The sequence below is a fragment of the Pelodiscus sinensis genome, chromosome 16 (genome assembly GCF_052426305.1).
Source record: "Pelodiscus sinensis isolate ZL-2025 chromosome 16, ASM5242630v1, whole genome shotgun sequence".
NCBI lineage: Eukaryota > Metazoa > Chordata > Testudines > Trionychidae > Pelodiscus > Pelodiscus sinensis.
In genome coordinates this window covers 872152-895793 of record NC_143067.1, presented here as the reverse complement: position 1 = coordinate 895793, position 23642 = coordinate 872152, and the positions used below count along the sequence as shown (strand labels likewise).

Genomic DNA, 23642 nt, shown 5'->3' with positions numbered 1-23642 from the left:
GGACCTTTGCTTGGGGCCGGATCGATCGGGGACTGTTTGCTCTGCCTGGGAGCAGGCACAGCCCCACTCCTCACAGCACCAGGATGGCCCGGCTGCTGCTGCTGGCTCTGCTGCTCAGCCCTGGGGCAGCCCCCCCGGTAAGCCTCCCCCCAAGAATCAGAGCAGCTTTCTGCCTCAACTTCCTCCAGCTCCGGAGCCCGTCCCCTCCCTCTGCCCCAGCCCCTTCCTGCTCCGTGCACCCTTCAGCCCCGGAGTATCCCAGTGGGCACTGGCTTGCCCTGGCTCCCAGCCTGCTCTGAGTGGGGCAGGGGAGGGTCTATGGGCTCACACACTCAGTGTGAAGCACAGAGCCCACGGGACCCGCCCCTGCCCCACTGAGTGGGACCTCCCCTCCCCCCCAAGTGTGACCCCGAAGGGACCCGTTCCTAAGCCCACCGAGCCCAGGCGCGTCCCCCTCAGCCTCCCGCCCTGGTGCTAGGAGGCTGCTCTCCTGGGCCTGCCCGTCCAGTGTGGATACGCCCCAGAGCCTGCGGCCCACTCAGCTCTCCCTGCTGGGCCCCACTGGACCCCTCCCCCGCACGCTGTGCTGGGGGGCTCAGCCCAGAGGGATTGGGGCAGCCCCTGGGGGCTCCTATCACAGCAGGGGCCTGGCTTGGCCCCCAGGGAAGGGCTGCGTGGCCCCAGAGAGCAGGGAGCCCTGGGCAGGAGGCAGGGCCTGGCCTGGCGCGTTGCCCATGCTCACTGGGGTCTGTCCCGCAGGATCGGCCCGCCAAGCCGCCGAGGACAAAGGGCGAGGGTGAGTGTCCGGCGGGGGCGGGGGGTGCCGGGCGCGTGCCTGCCTGGCCGAGGCGTCGCTGGCCCACGCCGCACAGGGCAGGAGAGGCAGCAGGGAACTGGCCTCTGCTGGGTGTGATGGGGGCAGGAGGGAAACGTCCCACCCCCTGGGCAGCTCCCCCGCTCTGCACTTGCCTTGCAGGGACAGCAGCCGATGGAGAGCCCTGTCACTTCCCCTTCCGCTACCAGCGCAAGATGCACCATTCCTGCCTGTGGGGCGGCCCGCACGGCCCCCGGCCCTGGTGAGAGCCGTCTGCCCCTCCTCAGCCCCACACGCCCCGGCCCCAGGAGGGGGCAGCCGGCAGCGCTCTCGGGCAGGCTGCGGGGGCAGGGCAGGATGGCTGTGACGGCGAGTCGGGGTCCCCTGGTCCTGCCCCCCTGGAGCAGCCAGAACAGACCCCACCAGCCGGTAGAACAGGGGGGTTTATTGCTCCTCCAGGACCCCGCCCAGCACAGACGGGACGTGGCTACAGGAGTCAGGGCCAGGCAGCCTCAGCCCCCTGGGGTGGGGGGTCCATCGCCCCCAGGCCCTCAGCTTAGGCTGTTCCCTTCATGTTTTTCCTAGTCCCAAACGGCCTCACTCCCAGCCCTGCCCCCAGCCAGGTGCCCCCCTCCGCCCCCCTCCCTTTGTCTCCCCCTGGGGAAGAGCCTTGTTACCTGCTCAGGCCGGGCCTGGGTGTCTGGGCCATACACACGTGGGAATCGCACCTCAGTGCAGCCGGGGGGGTCCCGGTCACAGAGCAGACAGCCCCCCCTCTGTGCCCCCGACTCGCACAGGTAGAGAGCAGGGGGAGCAGAGCGCGCTGGGGAGCTGGGACCAGTACGGCCCCTCACGCCGGCCGGGCTTGCCCTGGGCCCTGGGCCCTGCCTCACTGTTGCCTCCTGACAGGTGCGCCACGACCCCGAACTACGACTGGGACCACAAGTGGACTCTCTGTGGGGAGGACAAGAGAGTGACAGGTGCGGTGTCCAATGGGAGCCCAGACAACCCGCTGCGGGGCAAGGGATATGGTTTCCCTGTGCCAGCCCCCTGGGGTGCTGCACCCGCTGGCACCCTGGGCTACCCAGTATTGTGCACCCCGGCTCATGCCCCTGGGCGCCTCCTCCCTTGTGCCTAGAACCTCTGTGCCCATGTGGGGCTGCCCCCATGCCCGAGTGCTGCCCCGGCATGCGCCCTGCAGGCTGCGAGGGGGGCTGGGGCGGGGCAGGGTGCGCTGGGCAGCCGGGGCGCTTGGTACTGCTCCGTGCACCACCACTCAGCCCCTGGGCGCCCCCTGGAGAAAGCTCCCCCCCGGCGCCCCTCTGCCAGCGAGGGGCAGCCGGGGCTTTGGTGCCCTGCGTGGTCCCCACCAAGCCAGCCCTGGATCCACCATGGGTTCCCCCGGCTCCGCCCAGCCCAGCTAGTGCCCCTGGCCTGCTGGGCCTTCTCTGTCTGCAGATCCCTGCAAGCCGAACCCCTGTGAGAACGGAGGGGCCTGCACGGGCACCGGGGGCGGCTACCGCTGCGTGTGCCCTGCCCCCTTCCACGGCCGGCACTGCCAGAAAGGTGAGTGGGCCCGGCCCACTGCAGGGGGTGGGGGCCCGGGCCAGCTGCCGCCACAGCCCCTGGCCTGCCAGCCCAGGCCCGTGACGCGGTGGGGGGGCTGCTCTGTGGGTGAGTGGGGCCCAGCGGGGGACGGGCCCCTGAGCCAAGCCTCGTAGGCACTGGCCTGGCCCGGGAAGGGGTGGGGCTGCCTGGGGGGTGAGTGACCGGCTGGGGAGGAGGATGAGCTGGGGGGGGGTCAGGGGCCCTTGAACCCCTCCCCCAGGAGGGATCGGGCTGTCCACCCCCAGGGCATCCTGCTGCCATCGCCCGCGTCCCGGAGACCCAGTAAACCTGCTCTACGTGCTGCCCGACAGTCCCAGCTGGCTGCGGCCGGGGGCTCCCCGCTGCACCGTCACAAGGCCACGCTCGCAGCAGGACCTGGCTGAAGGACAGAGCCCCCCACACGTGAGACCCATGCACAGCCCCCTACTGGGCCCAGCTGCCTCATGCCAGCCCTGCCTCACCGGGCTGGTCCAGAAGCAGCCCTGGGAACCGGGGGCAGGAGCTGGACTGGCCAAAGCAGGTGGCAAGGGGGGACTGGGCGGGGCCCAGGCTCATCCACCCACTGGCCCCCCAGCTTTTGCAGAGAGCTGTTTGGAAGAGCAGCTGCTGGCGTATTTCCCCCCCGGAGCGAGGTGGCTGCGGTCTCGCCCCCCCGGAGTGGAGGAGTGCCACTGTGCAGGCGGGAAGGCGGTCTGCCGGCCAGCCCACGGCACCGGTGAGAGCTGTCCCCACATGGGAGGCTCGCCCAGGGTGTGGGGCAGGACGCTGTAGGCTGGGCAGTGCCAGCCCCTGGAGGCAGCCCTGACCTCGGTCTCTGCTCCGCAGCGTGTGCCACCAACCCCTGTGCCAACGGTGGGCTCTGCGTGGCAGTGAAGCGGGAGCAGGTCTGCAGCTGCCCGAGCGGCTACCTCGGGCCGTTCTGCGACACAGGTACTGGCAGCCAGAGCCTGCCCCAGGGCGCACAGCACGGCCGGGCCGGGGCCGCGGAGCCAGAAGCAGCACTCCGGGCAGCCGGCCTCCCAGAGCCTGGGGGCAGGGCAGGGCCGCGTGGAGAGGCATCCGCTGATGGGCTCTTTCCTCCCCAGTCCAGGGGCAGGCCTGCTACAGCGGGCGCGGGCTCCTGTACCGGGGCATGGCCAACACCACCCTCTCAGGGGCCCAGTGCCTGCCCTGGGACTCCGACCTGCTGGCCCACGAGTTCTCCACCCGCTCCATGCCACACGCCCGCCGCTGGGGCCTGGGCAGCCACGCCTTCTGCAGGTGAGTGGGGCGGGCAGCCGGCAGGCAGGGTGCTAAGTGCTGGGCTGCCCTGCTGGAGCCCGCTGATGGGGGTCTCCCCGCAGGAACCCCGATAACGACACCCGTCCCTGGTGCTACATGCTGAGGGAGGGGCAGCTCCTGTGGGAGTTCTGCAGTGTCCCGCCCTGCGAGCCTCATGCAGGTAGGTCTGCAGATCTCGGGGGGGGGGGGGGGAGCCTGGAGTGACTGGCTGTTCCCCGCAGGGGCTGTGGAAGCAGGCGGCCAGGCGGGGGCCGTGCCCACGAGCAGCAGCGCCAGCCCTGCCCAGGCCTGCGGGCAGCAGTACAAGAAGAGCGTGTCGGCGCGGAGCCGCATTGTGGGCGGCCTGGTGGCCCTGGCCGCCTCCCACCCCTACCTGGCAGCCCTCCACCTGGGGCAGCGCTTCTGCGGGGGAACCCTCATCGCCTCCTGCTGGGTGCTGACGGCGGCGCACTGTCTGCAGCACAGGCAAGGCCCCGCGCCGCGCCGGGGGGGAGGGGAGCCGCGCCGCGCCGGGGGGGAGGGGAGCCGCGCCGGGTGGCCCTTCCTGGCTGCTGACTGGTCATGCCCTGCAGGCCGAATGTCTCCCACATCTCCGTGGGGCTGGGGCGGATCCACTACAACAGCAGCACCCAGGGCTCTGCGGAGCTGGGCGCTCAGAGCTACGTGCTGCACGAGAACTACTCTCAGGTCACCCAGAGGCACGACATCGGTGAGCGCCCATCCCCCGCTGCACCCATCCCCCCAACATCGGTGAGCGCCCATCCCCCACTGCACCCATCCCCCCAACATCGGTGAGCGCCCATCCCCCGCTGCACCCATCCCCCCATCGGTGAGCGCCCATCCCCCGCTGCACCCATCCCCCCAACATCGGTGAGCGCCCATCCCCCGCTGCACCCATCCCCCGCTGCACCCATCCACCCCCAACATCGGTGAGCGCCCATCCCCCGCTGCACCCATCCCCCCAACATCAGTGAGCGCCCATCCCCCGCTGCACCCATCCCCCCCCAACATCGGTGAGCGCCCATCCCCCGGCTGCACCCATCCACCCCCAACATCGGTGAGCGCCCATTCCCCGCTGCACCCATCCACCCCCAACATCGGTGAGCGCCCATTCCCCGCTGCACCCATCCCCCCAACATCGGTGAGCGCCCATCCCCCACTGCACCCATCCCCCCCAACATTGGTGAGCGCCCATCCCCCGCTGCACCCATCCACCCCCAACATCGGTGAGCGCCCATCCCCCGCTGCACCCATCCCCCCAACATCGGTGAGCGCCCATCCCCCGCTGCACCCATCCCCCCAACATCGGTGAGCGCCCATCCCCCGCTGCACCCATCCCCCCCAACATCGGTGAGCGCCCATCCCCCACTGCACCCATCCCCCCAACATCGGTGAGCGCCCATCCCCCGCTGCACCCATCCCCCCCAACATTGGTGAGAGCCCATCCCCCCGTGCCACGACATCGGTGAGCGCCCATTCCCTGCTGCGCCCATCCCCCCCATCAGTGACCACCCATCCCCCGCAACGCCCACCCCACCCCACGGCAGACAGTGGTGAACACCACGGCCCCTCCCCTGGCCTCACTCCCTGCTGCTTCCCTAGCCTTGGTGCGCTTGAGGGAGCAGGCCCCCGGCCGCTGTGCCGAGCTCTCCCGCTCCATCCTGCCCGCCTGCCTGCCCAGCCCCCGGGAGCCGCTCAACGCCAGCAGGCCCTGCGAGATCGCCGGCTGGGGCCACCTGTACGAAGGTGAGTGGGGGCTTTGCCAGGCCCCGCCCACTCAGCCCAGCTGCTCCCCGCGGTGCCGGTGGACTCCAGCCCGCGCCCCTTGCTGTGGCTCCGGAGCACCAGGGTCCGGGGGCCGGTCGGGGCTGCCCACCTGCCTCTCTTCCCCGCAGGGGCAGAGGCGCTGTCCGGGGAGCTGCAGGAAGCTGTGCTCCCCATTGTCCCCCATGAGCTGTGCTGCTCCCCCGGGCTGCATGGGGCCCGGGTCACCGCGGACATGCTGTGTGCCGGCTACCTGGAGGGGGGGACCGACGCCTGCCAGGTGAAACACCGGGCTCATCTCTGGGGAACCCACCCACGGGAGACAGGCCACGGCTGATTTCCCACTGCGTCCACCCACAGCCCCCTACACTGGGAGCTCCCCCCCATGTGCCACCCCCCCCACAGGGCCCCCTACACTGGGAGCTCCCCCCCATCTGCCACCCCCCCCACAGGGCCCCCTACACTGGGAGCTCCCCCCCATCTGCCACCCCCCCAGCAGGGCCCCCTACACTGGGAGCTCCCCCCCATCTGCCACCCCCCCAGCAGGGCCCCCTACACTGGGAGCTCCCCCCCATCTGCCACCCCCCCAGCAGGGCCCCCTACACTGGGAGCTCCCCCCCATCTGCCACCCCCCCAGCAGGGCCCCCTACACTGGGAGCTCCCCCCCATCTGCCACCCCCCCCACAGGGCCCCCTACACTGGGAGCTCCCCCCCATCTGCCACCCCCCCAGCAGGGCCCCCTACACTGGGAGCTCCCCCCCATCTGCCACCCCCCCCCCCAGCAGGGCCCCCTACACTGGGAGCTCCCCCCCATCTGCCACCCCCCCAGCAGGGCCCCCTACACTGGGAGCTCCCCCCCATCTGCCACCCCCCCAGCAGGGCCCCCTACACTGGGAGCTCCCCCCCATCTGCCACCCCCCCAGCAGGGCCCCCTACACTGGGAGCTCCCCCCCATCTGCCACCCCCCCAGCAGGGCCCCCTACACTGGGAGCTCCCCCCCATCTGCCACCCCCAGTGCCGGCCCGGCCCAGCCCGGCTGCGAGGGAGGAGCAGGGCCGGCACTGAGCTGTCCTCGTGCTGCAGGGAGACTCTGGCGGGCCCTTGGTGTGCGAGGAGCAGGGCCGGGCCACGCTGCGTGGGATCATCAGCTGGGGCGTGGGCTGTGGAGAGCAGAGCAAGCCTGGCGTCTACACCAACGTGGCCCGCTACCTGCCCTGGATCCAGGCCCACCTCGGCCAGGCGCCCGCGCAATAAACCTGCCCACCCCTGGCTGGGTCTCTGCGTCTCCCGGCTCGGGGCCTGCGCCCTGCGGTGGCTGGGATTCAGGGAGGGACGGAGCCACCCCTGCCCTGAAAGGGCCCCCACAGTGGGGCAGGAGGCGGAGGAGGGCATGTGGGTGCAAACCTCCCCCAAGCTTCGGCAAGGGCTGAGCTCCACCCCCACCCTGGGACTAGGCCCTGTACTCTTGGGTGGCTCTGTCGTCCGTCCGTGTCCTCCCCCCGCCGGCAGTGGGGGCCTCACTGCGCCTGGCGGCTCTGACCCCCCCGTGCAGTGGGGGCCTCGCTGCGCCTGGCGGCTCTGACCCCCCCGTGCAGTGGGGGCCTCGCTGCGCCTGGCGGCTCTGACCCCCCCGTGCAGTGGGGGCCTCGCTGCGCCTGGCGGCTCTGACCCCCCCGTGCAGTGGGGGCCTCGCTGCGCCTGGCGGCTCTGACCCCCCCGTGCAGTGGGGGCCTCGCTGCGCCTGGCGGCTCTGACCCCCCCGTGAAGTGGGGGCCTCCCTGCGCCTGGCGGCTCTGACCCCCCCGTGCAGTGGGGGCCTCGCTGCGCCTGGCGGCTCTGACCCCCCCCCGTGCAGTGGGGGCCTCGCTGCGCCTGGCGGCTCTGACCCCCCCGTGCAGTGGGGGCCTCGCTGCGCCTGGCGGCTCTGACCCCTCCGTGCAGTGGGGGCCTCGCTGCGCCTGGCGGCTCTGACCCCCCCGTGCAGTGGGGGCCTCGCTGCGCCTGGCGGCTCTGACCCCCCCCCGTGCAGTGGGGGCCTCGCTGCGCCTGGCGGCTCTGACCCCCCCGTGCAGTGGGGGCCTCGCTGCGCCTGGCGGCTCTGACCCCCCCGTGCAGTGGGGGCCTCGCTGCGCCTGGCGGCTCTGACCCCCCCGTGCAGTAGGGGCCTCGCTGCGCCTGGCGGCTCTGACCCCCCCGTGCAGTGGGGGCCTCGCTGCGCCTGGCGGCTCTGACCCCCCCGTGCAGTGGGGGTCTCGCTGCGCCTGGCGGCTCTGACCCCCCCGTGCAGTGGGGGCCTCGCTGCGCCTGGCGGCTCTGACCCCCCCCGTGCAGTGGGGGCCTCGCTGCGCCTGGCGGCTCTGACCCCCCCGTGCAGTGGGGGCCTCGCTGCGCCTGGCGGCTCTGACCCCCCCCCGTGCAGTGGGGGCCTCGCTGCACCTGGCGGCTCTGACCCCCCCCCCGTGCAGTGGGGGCCTCGCTGCGCCTGGCGGCTCTGACCCCCCCCCGTGCAGTGGGGGTCTCGCTGCGCCTGGCGGCTCTGACCCCCCCGTGCAGTGGGGGCCTCGCTGCACCTGGCGGCTCTGACCCCCCCCGTGCAGTGGGGGCCTCGCTGCGCCTGGCGGCTCTGACCCCCCCCGTGCAGTGGGGGTCTCGCTGCGCCTGGCGGCTCTGACCCCCCCGTGCAGTGGGGGCCTCGCTGCGCCTGGCGGCTCTGACCCCCCCCCGTGCAGTGGGGGCCTCGCTGCGCCTGGCGGCTCTGACCCCCCCGTGCAGTGGGGGCCTCGCTGCGCCTGGCGGCTCTGACCCCCCCGTGCAGTGGGGGTCTCGCTGCGCCTGGCGGCTCTGACCCCCCCGTGCAGTGGGGGCCTCGCTGCGCCTGGCGGCTCTGACCCCCCCGTGCAGTGGGGGCCTCGCTGCGCCTGGCGGCTCTGACCCCCCCGTGCAGTGGGGGCCTCGCTGCGCCTGGCGGCTCTGACCCCCCCCGTGCAGTGGGGGCCTCGCTGCGCCTGGCGGCTCTGACCCCCCCGTGCAGTGGGGGCCTCGCTGCGCCTGGCGGCTCTGACCCCCCCCGTGCAGTGGGGGCCTCGCTGCGCCTGGCGGCTCTGACCCCCCCGTGCAGTGGGGGCCTCGCTGCGCCTGGCGGCTCTGACCCCCCCAGCAGTGGGGGCCTCGCTGCGCCTGGCGGCTCTGACCCCCCCGTGCAGTGGGGGCCTCGCTGCGCCTGGCGGCTCTGACCCCCCCGTGCAGTGGGGGCCTCGCTGCGCCTGGCGGCTCTGACCCCCCCGTGCAGTGGGGGCCTCGCTGCGCCTGGCGGCTCTGACCCCCCCGTGCAGTGGGGGCCTCGCTGCGCCTGGCGGCTCTGACCCCCCCCCCGTGCAGTGGGGGCCTCGCTGCGCCTGGCGGCTCTGACCCCCCCCCCGTGCAGTGGGGGCCTCGCTGCGCCTGGCGGCTCTGACCCCCCCAGCAGTGGGGGCCTCGCTGCGCCTGGCGGCTCTGACCCCCCCGTGCAGTGGGGGCCTCGCTGCGCCTGGCGGCTCTGACCCCCCCGTGCAGTGGGGGCCTCGCTGCGCCTGGCGGCTCTGACCCCCCCGTGAAGTGGGGGCCTCGCTGCGCCTGGCGGCTCTGACCCCCCCGTGCAGTGGGGGCCTCGCTGCGCCTGGCGGCTCTGACCCCCCCCGTGCAGTGGGGGCCTCGCTGCGCCTGGCGGCTCTGACCCCCCCGTGCAGTGGGGGCCTCGCTGCGCCTGGCGGCTCTGACCCCCCCCGTGCAGTGGGGGTCTCGCTGCGCCTGGCGGCTCTGACCCCCCCGTGCAGTGGGGGCCTCGCTGCGCCTGGCGGCTCTGACCCCCCCCCGTGCAGTGGGGGCCTCGCTGCGCCTGGCGGCTCTGACCCCCCCGTGCAGTGGGGGCCTCGCTGCGCCTGGCGGCTCTGACCCCCCCGTGCAGTGGGGGTCTCGCTGCGCCTGGCGGCTCTGACCCCCCCGTGCAGTGGGGGCCTCGCTGCGCCTGGCGGCTCTGACCCCCCCGTGCAGTGGGGGCCTCGCTGCGCCTGGCGGCTCTGACCCCCCCGTGCAGTGGGGGCCTCGCTGCGCCTGGCGGCTCTGACCCCCCCGTGCAGTGGGGGCCTCGCTGCGCCTGGCGGCTCTGACCCCCCCCGTGCAGTGGGGGCCTCGCTGCGCCTGGCGGCTCTGACCCCCCCGTGCAGTGGGGGCCTCGCTGCGCCTGGCGGCTCTGACCCCCCCGTGCAGTGGGGGCCTCGCTGCGCCTGGCGGCTCTGACCCCCCCGTGCAGTGGGGGCCTCGCTGCGCCTGGCGGCTCTGACCCCCCCGTGCAGTGGGGGCCTCGCTGCGCCTGGCGGCTCTGACCCCCCCGTGCAGTGGGGGCCTCGCTGCGCCTGGCGGCTCTGACCCCCCCCGTGCAGTGGGGGCCTCGCTGCGCCTGGCGGCTCTGACCCCCCCGTGCAGTGGGGGCCTCGTTGCGCCTGGCGGCTCTGACCCCCCCCCGTGCAGTGGGGGCCTCGCTGCGCCTGGCGGCTCTGACCCCCCCCCCGTGCAGTGGGGGCCTCGCTGCGCCTGGCGGCTCTGACCCCCCCCCCGTGCAGTGGGGGCCTCGCTGCGCCTGGCGGCTCTGACCCCCCCAGCAGTGGGGGCCTCGCTGCGCCTGGCGGCTCTGACCCCCCCGTGCAGTGGGGGCCTCGCTGCGCCTGGCAGCTCTGACCCCCCCGTGCAGTGGGGGCCTCGCTGCGCCTGGCGGCTCTGACCCCCCCGTGCAGTGGGGGCCTCGCTGCGCCTGGCGGCTCTGACCTCCCCCGTGCAGTGGGGGCCTCGCTGCGCCTGGCGGCTCTGACCCCCCCGTGCAGTAGGGGCCTCGCTGCGCCTGGCGGCTCTGACCCCCCCGTGAAGTGGGGGCCTCGCTGCGCCTGGCGGCTCTGACCCCCCCGTGCAGTGGGGGCCTCGCTGCGCCTGGCGGCTCTGACCCCCCCCGTGCAGTGGGGGCCTCGCTGCGCCTGGCGGCTCTGACCCCCCCGTGCAGTGGGGGCCTCACTGCGCCTGGCGGCTCTGACCCCCCCAGCCATGGGGGTCTCGCTGCGCCTGGCTCTGTGGGCCCATGAGGGGAAGCTCCCTGTGGGCTGGGCCCTGGCCCAGAGCTGCCCTGCTGCACCCCACTTCCAGGAGCCCAGCAGCTGGTTTGAGTTTGGGAGTTTTCTATCCTGAGCCACAAGCCGGCTTGCGCCAGACCCGGCCCCCTTTAGCCCTTACCTGCCCACTGTGGGGAGGGGGCTCCTCCGCCTGTCCCTGAGCCTGCTCCTCCCCAGTGCCCGCCCCTGCCCTGGGAATCCCCGGTGCCCTACAAAAGCCCCGGCCCACAGCAAGCAGCTTAGTCTTTAAGGTGCCCGTCACAGCACCCCCCACTGGTCATGCAGGGATCTCCACGCCTGCCTCAGAGCCCCTGGTCCCTTGAGTGTCCTAGGGCAGTGCCCCACCCACTGGGGCCCTCCCCTCCCAGGGACCCCCCAGTCGCCCTGTACCCACCTTGCCTCAGTCATCATCTGGCCCCACCTCAGGAGCAACCCGCAGCCTAAAATGGCCACTCAGCATTGGCAGGGGTGTGGACTGGCTGCCTTCTCTCCTGGCTGTCCTCCTGCAGCCCATCCGCTCAGGCCTTGCCTCAGGCCCCTGCAACCTGGAGTGAGGACAGAGCCAGCCTCTCCCCAGACACACCCTGGGACACCTCCCTGGCACCCAGCTCCCTGCTGCTCCCCAAGCACAGCCAGAGGCTCTGTCTACATTGGCATGATTTTGCGCTAAAACTTGCTGCCTGTCTACACCAGCAGGGAGTTCAGCGCAAGAACCCTGCCGTTCTACTGTGTGAAATCAGGGCTCCCTGTGCAAGAAATATGATGCACCCGCTCAGGGATAAGCCCTCTTGTGCAACAGGCAACATGAATTTCTTGCACAAGAGGCCAGTGCGGTCAGGCAACATGAATTTCTTGCGCAAGAGGCCAGTGCGGTCAGGCAACATGAATTTCTTGCACAAGAGGCCAGTGCGGTCAGGCAACATGAATTTCTTGCACAAGAGGCCAGTGCAGACAGGCAACATGAATTTCTTGCACAAGAGGCCAGTGCAGTCAGGCAACATGAATTTCTTGCACAAGAGGCCAGTGCGGTCAGGCAACATGAATTTCTTGCACAAGAGGCCAGTGCAGTCAGGCAACATGAATTTCTTGCACAAGAGGCCAGTGCGGTCAGGCAACATGAATTTCTTGCACAAGAGGCCAGTGCGGACAGGCAACATGAATTTCTTGCACAAGAGGCCAGTGCGGTCAGGCAACATGAATTTCTTGCACAAGAGGCCAGTGCAGTCAGGCAACATGAATTTCTTGCGCAAGAGGCCAGTGCGGTCAGGCAACATGAATTTCTTGCGCAAGAGGCCAGTGCAGTCAGGCAACATGAATTTCTTGCACAAGAGGCCAGTGCGGTCAGGCAACATGAATTTCTTGCACAAGAGGCCAGTGCAGTCAGGCAACATGAATTTCTTGCACAAGAGGCCAGTGCAGTCAGGCAACATGAATTTCTTGCACAAGAGGCCAGTGCGGACAGGCAACATGAATTTCTTGCGCAAGAGGCCAGTGCAGACAGGCAACATGAATTTCTTGCGCAAGAGGCCAGTGCAGTCAGGCAACATGAATTTCTTGCGCAAGAGGCCAGTGCAGTCAGGCAACATGAATTTCTTGCACAAGAGGCCAGTGCGGTCAGGCAACATGAATTTCTTGCGCAAGAGGCCAGTGCGGTCAGGCAACATGAATTTCTTGCACAAGAGGCCAGTGCAGTCAGGCAACATGAATTTCTTGCGCAAGAGGCCAGTGCGGTCAGGCAACATGAATTTCTTGCACAAGAGGCCAGTGCAGTCAGGCAACATGAATTTCTTGCACAAGAGGCCAGTGCGGTCAGGCAACATGAATTTCTTGCACAAGAGGCCAGTGCAGTCAGGCAACATGAATTTCTTGCACAAGAGGCCAGTGCAGTCAGGCAACATGAATTTCTTGCACAAGAGGCCAGTGCGGTCAGGCAACATGAATTTCTTGCGCAAGAGGCCAGTGCGGTCAGGCAACATGAATTTCTTGCGCAAGAGGCCAGTGCAGTCAGGCAACATGAATTTCTTGCACAAGAGGCCAGTGCAGACAGGCAACATGAATTTCTTGCACAAGAGGCCAGTGCAGACAGGCAACATGAATTTCTTGCGCAAGAGGCCAGTGCGGTCAGGCAACATGAATTTCTTGCACAAGAGGCCAGTGCAGTCAGGCAACATGAATTTCTTGCACAAGAGGCCAGTGCAGTCAGGCAACATGAATTTCTTGCACAAGAGGCCAGTGCGGACAGGCAACATGAATTTCTTGCACAAGAGGCCAGTGCGGTCAGGCAACATGAATTTCTTGCGCAAGAGGCCAGTGCAGTCAGGCAACATGAATTTCTTGCGCAAGAGGCCAGTGCGGTCAGGCAACATGAATTTCTTGCGCAAGAGGCCAGTGCGGTCAGGCAACATGAATTTCTTGCACAAGAGGCCAGTGCAGACAGGCAACATGAATTTCTTGCACAAGAGGCCAGTGCGGACAGGCAACATGAATTTCTTGCGCAAGAGGCCAGTGCGGTCAGGCAACATGAATTTCTTGCACAAGAGGCCAGTGCAGTCAGGCAACATGAATTTCTTGCACAAGAGGCCAGTGCAGTCAGGCAACATGAATTTCTTGCGCAAGAGGCCAGTGCAGTCAGGCAACATGAATTTCTTGCACAAGAGGCCAGTGCAGTCAGGCAACATGAATTTCTTGCGCAAGAGGCCAGTGCAGTCAGGCAACATGAATTTCTTGCGCAAGAGGCCAGTGCAGTCAGGCAACATGAATTTCTTGCACAAGAGGCCAGTGCAGTCAGGCAACATGAATTTCTTGCGCAAGAGGCCAGTGCAGTCAGGCAACATGAATTTCTTGTGCAAGAGGCCAGTGCAGTCAGGCAACATGAATTTCTTGCGCAAGAGGCCAGTGCAGTCAGGCAACATGAATTTCTTGCACAAGAGGCCAGTGCAGTCAGGCAACATGAATTTCTTGTGCAAGAGGCCAGTGCAGTCAGGCAACATGAATTTCTTGCGCAAGAGGCCAGTGCAGTCAGGCAACATGAATTTCTTGCGCAAGAGGCCAGTGCAGACAGGCAACATGAATTTCTTGCGCTCGAAAGCCCGATGGTTAAAATGGCCACCAGAGCTTTCTTGCACAAGAGAGCGTCCACACTGGCACAGACGCGTTAGTGCAAGGCACATCTCTTGCGCATGGCACATGCCAGTGGAGACGCTCTCTTGCTTGAACACAAAAACTCCTGCATTAAAGAGTATTTGCGCAAATCTTGCCAATGTAGACGTAGCCTGCGTGTCTGCTTCCCTCCCGCCTGGATCCTTATTTATACAGCCCCAGCCAGGCCCGAATTGGCTGTATCTGCTCCAGCAGCAGGCTCCAGGCTCGCCCAGAGCTGGGTTTAACCCTTACAGGGCCAGTGGGGGCAGACGCCCTGTCACAGCCCCCGGACTCCACCCTGGGACTGTGAGTCCAAGGGCTGGGGGGGGGGGCACAACCTGCCCTGTGTCCTGCTGCCAGGGCAAACAGCTCCGGCCTGGGGCTGCCTCTGCTGGCCGGCCATGGCACTAGTCCCCCAGGGCTGCTCACAGCAATGCTCAGCCATGGCCTGGGGCCCACGGGCCCCATTGGCCCAGAAGCAGCCCCAGCCAGCCCAGAGCGGACTGTGGAGAGCAGGCCCCGGGGCCAGAGTCTGTCCCGGCCTGTGCGTCCCTCTTATTAAGCAAATGGCCTGGTTGCACTTTAGAGACAAACAAAACACGTCGCTGGGATCACGCGCTTCCCTGGGCTCGGCCCACTCAATGCGGCTCATGCGAAGAGCTGGGCGGCACCGCGGACGCTCGCGAGCTGCTCGTCTGTCCGGCGCGTCCCGCCCCGGCTGGCGGGTTTTCTCTGTCGCAGACGAACTCGGCGACCCCTGACGCTCGTTCATTAAAAACACCCCAAAGCAGCAGTGCTGAGCACTCCTGCAAACTGCAATTGGCAGCCAATCTCCAGCCCGCCTGCCCACTGCCTGGGCCACCCACCCCAGCATCCCAGGGCTCCTCCCCGAGGCTGTGCTACGAGGTCCAGAACCCTGCTGGAAATGCTCTAGCAAGGGCCCAGCTGTGGGGGATGGGGGCTGGGTCCAGCCCAGGGCACTGGCACAGTCTGGCTAAGGGCGGGGGGGTGCCAGGCCCAGCCCAGGGCACGGGCACAGTCTGGCTAAGGGCGGGGGGGTGCCAGGCCCAGCCCAGGGCACTGGCGCAGTCTGGCTAAGGGCGGGGGGGTGCCAGGCCCAGCCCAGGGCACTGGCACAGTCTGGCTAAGGGCGGGGGGGTGCCAGGCCCAGCCCAGGGCACTGGCACAGTCTGGCTAAGGGCGGGGGGGTGCCAGGCCCAGCCCAGGGCACTGGCACAGTCTGGCTAAGGGCGGGGGGTTGCCAGGCCCAGCCCAGGGCACTGGCACAGTCTGGCTAAGGGCGGGGGGGTGCCAGGCCCAGCCCAGGGCACTGGCACAGTCTGGCTAAGGGCGGGGGGGTGCCAGGCCCAGCCCAGGGCACTGGCACAGTCTGGCTAAGGGCGGGGGGGTGCCAGGCCCAGCCCAGGGCACTGGCACAGTCTGGCTAAGGGCGGGGGGGTGCCAGGCCCAGCCCAGGGCACTGGCACAGTCTGGCTAAGGGCGGGGCGGTGCCAGGCCCAGCCCAGGGCACTGGCACAGTCTGGCTAAGGGCGGGGGGGTGCCAGGCCCAGCCCAGGGCACTGGCACAGTCTGGCTAAGGGCGGGGGGGTGCCAGGCCCAGCCCAGGGCACTGGCACAGTCTGGCTAAGGGCGGGGGCGGTGCCAGGCCCAGCCCAGGGCACTGGCGCAGTCTGGCTAAGGGCGGGGGGGTGCCAGGCCCAGCCCAGGGCACTGGCACAGTCTGGCTAAGGGCGGGGGGGTGCCAGGCCTAGCCCAGGGCACTGGCACAGTCTGGCTAAGGGCGGGGGCGGTGCCAGGCCCAGCCCAGGGCACTGGCACAGTCTGGCTAAGGGCGGGGGGGTGCCAGGCCAAGCCCAGGGCACTGGCGCAGTCTGGCTAAGGGCGGGGCGGTGCCAGGCCCAGCCCAGGGCACTGGCACAGTCTGGCTAAGGGCGGGGGGGTGCCAGGCCTAGCCCAGGGCACTGGCGGAGTCTGGCTAAGGGCGGGGGGGTGCCAGGCCCAGCCCAGGGCACTGGCACAGTCTGGCTAAGGGCGGGGGGGTGCCAGGCCCAGCCCAGGGCACTGGCACAGTCTGGCTAAGGGCGGGGGGGTGCCAGGCCCAGCCCAGGGCACTGGCGCAGTCTGGCTAAGGGCGGGGGGGTGCCAGGCCCAGCCCAGGGCACTGGCGCAGTCTGGCTAAGGGCGGGGGGGTGCCAGGCCCAGCCCAGGGCACTGGCGCAGTCTGGCTAAGGGCGGGGGGGTGCCAGGCCCAGCCCAGGGCACTGGCACAGTCTGGCTAAGGGCGGGGGGGTGCCAGGCCCAGCCCAGGGCACTGGCGCAGTCTGGCTAAGGGCAGGGGGGGGTGCCAGGCCCAGCCCAGGGCACTGGCGCAGACTGGCTAAGGGCGGGGGGGTGCCAGGCCCAGCCCAGGGCACTGGCGCAGTCTGGCTAAGGGCGGGGGGGTGCCAGGCCCAGCCCAGGGCACTGGCACAGTCTGGCTAAGGGCGGGGGGGTGCCAGGCCCAGCCCAGGGCACTGGCACAGTCTGGCTAAGGGCGGGGGGGTGCCAGGCCCAGCCCAGGGCACTGGCACAGTCTGGCTAAGGGCGGGGGGGTGCCAGGCCCAGCCCAGGGCACTGGCGCAGTCTGGCTAAGGGCGGGGGGGTGCCAGGCCCAGCCCAGGGCACTGGCGCAGTCTGGCTAAGGGCGGGGGGGTGCCAGGCCCAGCCCAGGGCACTGGCGCAGTCTGGCTAAGGGCGGGGGGGTGCCAGGCCCAGCCCAGGGCACTGGCACAGTCTGGCTAAGGGCGGGGGGGTGCCAGGCCCAGCCCAGGGCACTGGCACAGTCTGGCTAAGGGCGGGGGGGTGCCAGGCCCAGCCCAGGGCACTGGCACAGTCTGGCTAAGGGGGCGGTGCCAGGTCCAGCCCAGGGCACTGGCACAGTCTGGCTAAGGGCGGGGCGGTGCCAGGCCCAGCCCAGGGCACTGGCGCAGTCTGGCTAAGGGCGGGGGGGTGCCAGGCCCAGCCCAGGGCACTGGCGCAGTCTGGCTAAGGGCGGGGGGGTGCCAGGCCCAGCCCAGGGCACTGGCGCAGTCTGGCTAAGGGCGGGGGGGTGCCAGGCCCAGCCCAGGGCACTGGCACAGTCTGGCTAAGGGCGGGGCGGTGCCAGGCCCAGCCCAGGGCACTGGCACAGTCTGGCTAAGGGGGGGGGGGTGCCAGGCCCAGCCCAGGGCACTGGCACAGTCTGGCTAAGGGCGGGGGGGTGCCAGGCCCAGCCCAGGGCACTGGCACAGTCTGGCTAAGGGCGGGGGGGTGCCAGGCCCAGCCCAGGGCACTGGCACAGTCTGGCTAAGGGCGGGGGGGTGCCAGGCCCAGCCCAGGGCACTGGCACAGTCTGGCTAAGGGGGGGGGGGGGGGGGTGCCAGGCCCAGCCCAGGGCACTGGCACAGTCTGGCTAAGGGCGGGGGGGTGCCAGGCCCAGCCCAGGGCACTGGCACAGTCTGGCTAAGGGCGGGGGGCAGGCCCAGCCCAGGGCACTGGCGCAGTCTGGCTAAGGGCGGGGGGCTGCCAGGTCCAGCCCAGGGCACTGGCGCAGTCTGGCTAAGGGCGGGGGGGTGCCAGGCCCAGCCCAGGGCACTGGCACAGTCTGGCTAAGGGCGGGGGGGTGCCAGGCCCAGCCCAGGGCACTGGCGCAGTCTGGCTAAGGGCGGGGGGGTGCCAGGCCCAGCCCAGGGCACTGGCACAGTCTGGCTAAGGGCGGGGGGGTGCCAGGTCCAGCCCAGGGCACTGGCACAGTCTGGCTAAGGGCGGGGGGGTGCCAGGCCCAGCCCAGGGCACTGGCGCAGTCTGGCTAAGGGCGGGGGGGTGCCAGGCCCAGCCCAGGGCACTGGCGCAGTCTGGCTAAGGGCGGGGGGGTGCCAGGCCCAGCCCAGGGCACTGGCGCAGTCTGGCTAAGGGCGGGGGGGTGCCAGGCCCAGCCCAGGGCACTGGCGCAGTCTGGCTAAGGGCGGGGGGGTGCCAGGCCCAGCCCAGGGCACTGGCGCAGTCTGGCTAAGGGCGGGGGGGTGCCAGGCCCAGCCCAGGGCACTGGCGCAGTCTGGCTAAGGGCGGGGGGGTGCCAGGCCCAGCCCAGGGCACTGGCGCAGTCTGGCTAAGGGCGGGGGGGTGCCAGGCCCAGCCCAGGGCACTGGCACAGTCTGGCTAAGGGCGGGGGGTGCCAGGCCCAGCCCAGGGCACTGGCACAGTCTGGCTAAGGGCGGGGCGGTGCCAGGCCCAGCCCAGGGCACTGGCACAGTCTGGCTAAGGGCGGGGGCGGTGCCAGGCCCAGCCCAGGGCACTGGCACAGTCTGGCTAAGGGCGGGGGGGTGCCAGGCCCAGCCCAGGGCACTGGCGCAGTCTGGCTAAGGGCGGGGGGGTGCCAGGCCCAGCCCAGGGCACTGGCGCAGTCTGGCTAAGGGCGGGGGGGTGCCAGGCCCAGCCCAGGGCACTGGCGCAGTCTGGCTAAGGGCGGGGGGGTGCCAGGCCCAGCCCAGGGCACTGGCACAGTCTGGCTAAGGGCGGGGGGTGCCAGGCCCAGCCCAGGGCACTGGCACAGTCTGGCTAAGGGCGGGGGGGTGCCAGGCCCAGCCCAGGGCACTGGCACAGTCTGGCTAAGGGCGGGGGGGGTGCCAGGCCCAGCCCAGGGCACTGGCACAGTCTGGCTAAGGGCGGGGGGGTGCCAGGCCCAGCCCAGGGCACTGGCACAGTCTGGCTAAGGGCGGGGGGGTGCCAGGCCCAGCCCAGGGCACTGGCACAGTCTGGCTAAGGGCGGGGGGGTGCCAGGCCCAGCCCAGGGCACTGGCACAGTCTGGCTAAGGGCGGGGGGTGCCAGGCCCAGCCCAGGGCACTGGCACAGTCTGGCTAAGGGCGGGGGGTGCCAGGCCTAGCCCAGGGCACTGGCACAGTCTGGCTAAGGGCGGGGGGGGTGCCAGGCCCAGCCCAGGGCACTGGCACAGTCTGGCTAAGGGCGGGGGCGGTGCCAGGCCTAGCCCAGGGCACTGGCACAGTCTGGCTAAGGGCGGGGGGGTGCCAGGCCCAGCCCAGGGCACTGGCACAGTCTGGCTAAGGGCGGGGGGGTGCCAGGCCCAGCCCAGGGCACTGGCACAGTCTGGCTAAGGGCGGGGGGGTGCCAGGCCCAGCCCAGGGCACTGGCACAGTCTGGCTAAGGGCGGGGGGGTGCCAGGCCCAGCCCAGGGCACTGGCACAGACTGGCTAAGGGCGGGGGGGTGCCAGGTCCAGCCCAGGGCACTGGCACAGTCTGGCTAAGGGCGGGGCGGTGCCAGGCCCAGCCCAGGGCACTGGCACAGTCTGGCTAAGGGCGGGGGGGGTGCCAGGCCCAGCCCAGGGCACTGGCACAGTCTGGCTAAGGGCGGGGGGGTGCCAGGCCCAGCCCAGGGCACTGGCACAGTCTGGCTAAGGGCGGGGCGGTGCCAGGCCCAGCCCAGGGCACTGGCGCAGTCTGGCTAAGGGCGGGGGTGGTGCCAGGCCCAGCCCAGGGCACTGGCGCAGTCTGGCTAAGGGCGGGGGGGTGCCAGGCCCAGCCCAGGGCACTGGCACAGTCTGGCTAAGGGCGGGGGGGTGCCAGGCCCAGCCCAGGGCACTGGCACAGTCTGGCTAAGGGCGGGGGGGTGCCAGGCCCAGCCCAGGGCACTGGCACAGTCTGGCTAAGGGCGGGGGGGTGCCAGGCCCAGCCCAGGGCACTGGCACAGTCTGGCTAAGGGCGGGGGGGTGCCAGGCCCAGCCCAGGGCACTGGCACAGTCTGGCTAAGGGCGGGGGGGTGCCAGGCCCAGCGCAGGGCACTGGCACAGTCTGGCTAAGGGCGGGGGGGTGCCAGGCCCAGCGCAGGGCACTGGCACAGTCTGGCTAAGGGCGGGGGGGTGCCAGGCCCAGCCCAGGGCACTGGCGCAGTCTGGCTAAGGGCGGGGGGGTGCCAGGCCCAGCCCAGGGCACTGGCACAGTCTGGCTAAGGGCGGGGGGGTGCCAGGTCCAGCCCAGGGCACTGGCACAGTCTGGCTAAGGGCGGGGGGGTGCCAGGCCCAGCCCAGGGCACTGGCGCAGTCTGGCTAAGGGCGGGGGGGTGCCAGGCCCAGCCCAGGGCACTGGCGCAGTCTGGCTAAGGGCGGGGGGGTGCCAGGCCCAGCCCAGGGCACTGGCGCAGTCTGGCTAAGGGCGGGGGGGTGCCAGGCCCAGCCCAGGGCACTGGCGCAGTCTGGCTAAGGGCGGGGGGGTGCCAGGCCCAGCCCAGGGCACTGGCGCAGTCTGGCTAAGGGCGGGGGGGTGCCAGGCCCAGCCCAGGGCACTGGCGCAGTCTGGCTAAGGGCGGGGGGGTGCCAGGCCCAGCCCAGGGCACTGGCGCAGTCTGGCTAAGGGCGGGGGGGTGCCAGGCCCAGCCCAGGGCACTGGCACAGTCTGGCTAAGGGCGGGGGGGTGCCAGGTCCAGCCCAGGGCACTGGCACAGTCTGGCTAAGGGCGGGGGGGTGCCAGGCCCAGCCTAGGGCACTGGCACAGTCTGGCTAAGGGCGGGGGGGTGCCAGGTCCAGCCCAGGGCACTGGCACAGTCTGGCTAAGGGCGGGGCGGTGCCAGGCCCAGCCCAGGGCACTGGCACAGTCTGGCTAAGGGCGGGGGGGTGCCAGGCCCAGCCCAGGGCACTGGCACAGTCTGGCTAAGGGCGGGGGGGTGCCAGGCCCAGCCCAGGGCACTGGCACAGTCTGGCTAAGGGCGGGGGTGGTGCCAGGCCCAGCCCAGGGCACTGGCGCAGTCTGGCTAAGGGCGGGGGGGTGCCAGGCCCAGCCCAGGGCACTGGCACAGTCTGGCTAAGGGCGGGGGGGTGCCAGGCCCAGCCCAGGGCACTGGCGCAGTCTGGCTAAGGGCGGGGGGGGTGCCAGGCCCAGCCCAGGGCACTGGCACAGTCTGGCTAAGGGCGGGGGGGGTGCCAGGCCCAGCCCAGGGCACTGGCGCAGTCTGGCTAAGGGCGGGGGGGTGCCAGGCCCAGCCCAGGGCACTGGCGCAGTCTGGCTAAGGGCGGGGGGGTGCCAGGCCCAGCCCAGGGCACTGGCGCAGTCTGGCTAAGGGCGGGGGGGTGCCAGGCCCAGCCCAGGGCACTGGCACAGTCTGGCTAAGGGCGGGGGGGTGCCAGGCCCAGCCCAGGGCACTGGCGCAGTCTGGCTAAGGGCGGGGGGGTGCCAGGCCCAGCCCAGGGCACTGGCACAGTCTGGCTAAGGGCGGGGGGGTGCCAGGCCCAGCCCAGGGCACTGGCACAGTCTGGCTAAGGGCGGGGGGGTGCCAGGCCCAGCCCAGGGCACTGGCACAGTCTGGCTAAGGGCGGGGGGGTGCCAGGCCCAGCCCAGGGCACTGGCACAGTCTGGCTAAGGGCGGGGGGGGTGCCAGGCCCAGCCCAGGGCACTGGCACAGTCTGGCTAAGGGCGGGGGGGGTGCCAGGCCCAGCCCAGGGCACTGGCACAGTCTGGCTAAGGGCGGGGGGGTGCCAGGCCCAGCCCAGGGCACTGGCGCAGTCTGGCTAAGGGCGGGGCGGTGCCAGGCCCAGCCCAGGGCACTGGCACAGTCTGGCTAAGGGCGGGGGGGTGCCAGGCCCAGCCCAGGGCACTGGCACAGTCTGGCTAAGGGCGGGGGCGGTGCCAGGCCTAGCCCAGGGCACTGGCGCAGTCTGGCTAAGGGCGGGGGGGTGCCAGGCCCAGCCCAGGGCACTGGCACAGTCTGGCTAAGGGCGGGGGGGTGCCAGGCCCAGCCCAGGGCACTGGCGCAGTCTGGCTAAGGGCGGGGGGGTGCCAGGCCCAGCCCAGGGCACTGGCGCAGTCTGGCTAAGGGCGGGGGGGTGCCAGGCCCAGCCCAGGGCACTGGCACAGTCTGGCTAAGGGCGGGGGGGTGCCAGGCCCAGCCCAGGGCACTGGCACAGTCTGGCTAAGGGCGGGGGCGGTGCCAGGCCCAGCCCAGGGCACTGGCACAGTCTGGCTAAGGGCGGGGGGGTGCCAGGCCCAGCCCAGGGCACTGGCGCAGTCTGGCTAAGGGCGGGGGGGTGCCAGGCCCAGCCCAGGGCACTGGCACAGTCTGGCTAAGGGCGGGGGGGTGCCAGGCCCAGCCCAGGGCACTGGCACAGTCTGGCTAAGGGCGGGGGGGTGCCAGGCCCAGCCCAGGGCACTGGCACAGTCTGGCTAAGGGCGGGGGGGTGCCAGGCCCAGCCCAGGGCACTGGCGCAGACTGGCTAAGGGCGGGGGGGTGCCAGGTCCAGCCCAGGGCACTGGCACAGTCTGGCTAAGGGCGGGGGGGTGCCAGGCCCAGCCCAGGGCACTGGCACAGTCTGGCTAAGGGCGGGGGCGGTGCCAGGCCCAGCCCAGGGCACTGGTGCAGTCTGGCTAAGGGCGGGGGGGTGCCAGGCCCAGCGCAGGGCACTGGCACAGTCTGGCTAAGGGCGGGGGGGGTGCCAGGCCCAGCCCAGGGCACTGGCACAGTCTGGCTAAGGGCGGGGGGGTGCCAGGCCCAGCGCAGGGCACTGGCACAGTCTGGCTAAGGGCGGGGGGGGTGCCAGGTCCAGCCCAGGGCACTGGCACAGTCTGGCTAAGGGGGCGGTGTCAGGCCCAGCCCAGGGCACTGGCACAGTCTGGCTAAGGCCGGGGGGGTGCCAGGCCCAGCCCAGGGCACTGGCACAGTCTGGCTAAGGGCGGGGGGGTGCCAGGCCCAGCCCAGGGCACTGGCACAGTCTGGCTAAGGGCGGGGCGGTGCCAGGCCCAGCCCAGGGCACTGGCACAGTCTGGCTAAGGGCGGGGCGGTGCCAGGCCCAGCCCAGGGCACTGGCACAGTCTGGCTAAGGGCGGGGGGGTGCCAGGCCCAGCCCAGGGCACTGGCACAGTCTGGCTAAGGGCGGGGGGGTGCCAGGCCCAGCCCAGGGCACTGGCACAGTCTGGCTAAGGGCGGGGGGGGTGCCAGGCCCAGCCCAGGGCACTGGCACAGTCTGGCTAAGGGCGGGGGGGTGCCAGGCCCAGCCCAGGGCACTGGCACAGTCTGGCTAAGGGCGGGGGGGTGCCAGGCCCAGCCCAGGGCACTGGCACAGTCTGGCTAAGGGCGGGGGGGTGCCAGGCCCAGCCCAGGGCACTGGCACAGTCTGGCTAAGGGCGGGGGGTGCCAGGCCCAGCCCAGGGCACTGGCACAGTCTGGCTAAGGGCGGGGGGGTGCCAGGCCTAGCCCAGGGCACTGGCACAGTCTGGCTAAGGGCGGGGGGGTGCCAGGCCCAGCCCAGGGCACTGGCACAGTCTGGCTAAGGGCGGGGGGGTGCCAGGCCTAGCCCAGGGCACTGGCACAGTCTGGCTAAGGGCGGGGGGGTGCCAGGCCTAGCCCAGGGCACTGGCACAGTCTGGCTAAGGGAAGGGCGGTGCCAGGCCCAGCCCAGCGGCTCCAGGCTGCAGGTGCAGAAGGGGAACCCGCCGAGGACAGAGATGCTGATCTCCATGGCCAGGAGCAGGGTGGACCTGGAGACGGACAAGCTCTTTTGCTTCCTCTGCTGCCAGGGGGCCTCAGGCAAGGCCCAGACAGGCTGCCCGGGCCTGGAGCTGGCATTGGCGCCTCTGACTGTGGCCCAGAGAGAGGGGCTGGCCCAGCGTGTGAGCTCCCCGGTGCTCGGGGCAGAGCTGGCGCAGGAGGGAGGCAGGCGGAGAGGGCTGGGAGGGGCAGTGAACCTGGCCGTACACAGCCAGCAGGACAAGGCCGGGGCAAAGGAGGCGGTGCAGGAGGCCGGCACGTACCAAGATGAGGGCAGCGAGGGCCCCGACGGCATCAGCTGGGCTCCTGTGGAGGCTGCGCCAGGCGGCCCAGGCCGAGCGCGCAGGGGCGCGATGGGAGCCGTGTGCAGAG

At 70.9% G+C, this 23642-nt stretch overlaps 1 protein-coding gene across 2 annotated transcripts; it reads left to right on the top strand.

Annotated features, from left to right (window-relative positions):
- On the top strand, positions 1-6736 carry F12 (coagulation factor XII). Of its 2 annotated transcripts, XM_075916000.2 has the most exons (14): positions 7-137; positions 760-796; positions 977-1076; positions 1724-1794; positions 2273-2380; positions 2997-3137; positions 3248-3352; positions 3508-3682; positions 3766-3863; positions 3925-4168; positions 4276-4412; positions 5306-5449; positions 5599-5747; positions 6551-6736. In XM_075916000.2, the coding sequence occupies exons 1-14, from the start codon at positions 84-86 to the stop codon at positions 6719-6721; spliced, it is 1734 nt and encodes a 577-aa protein (XP_075772115.1). In that variant the 5' UTR covers positions 7-83; the 3' UTR covers positions 6722-6736. The 2 variants fall into 2 exon arrangements, with proteins under 2 accessions (XP_075772116.1, XP_075772115.1); XM_075916001.2 differs by lacking the exon at positions 2997-3137 and having other exon boundaries at positions 1-137.
- Positions 6737-23642: the final 16906 nt, after the last annotated feature.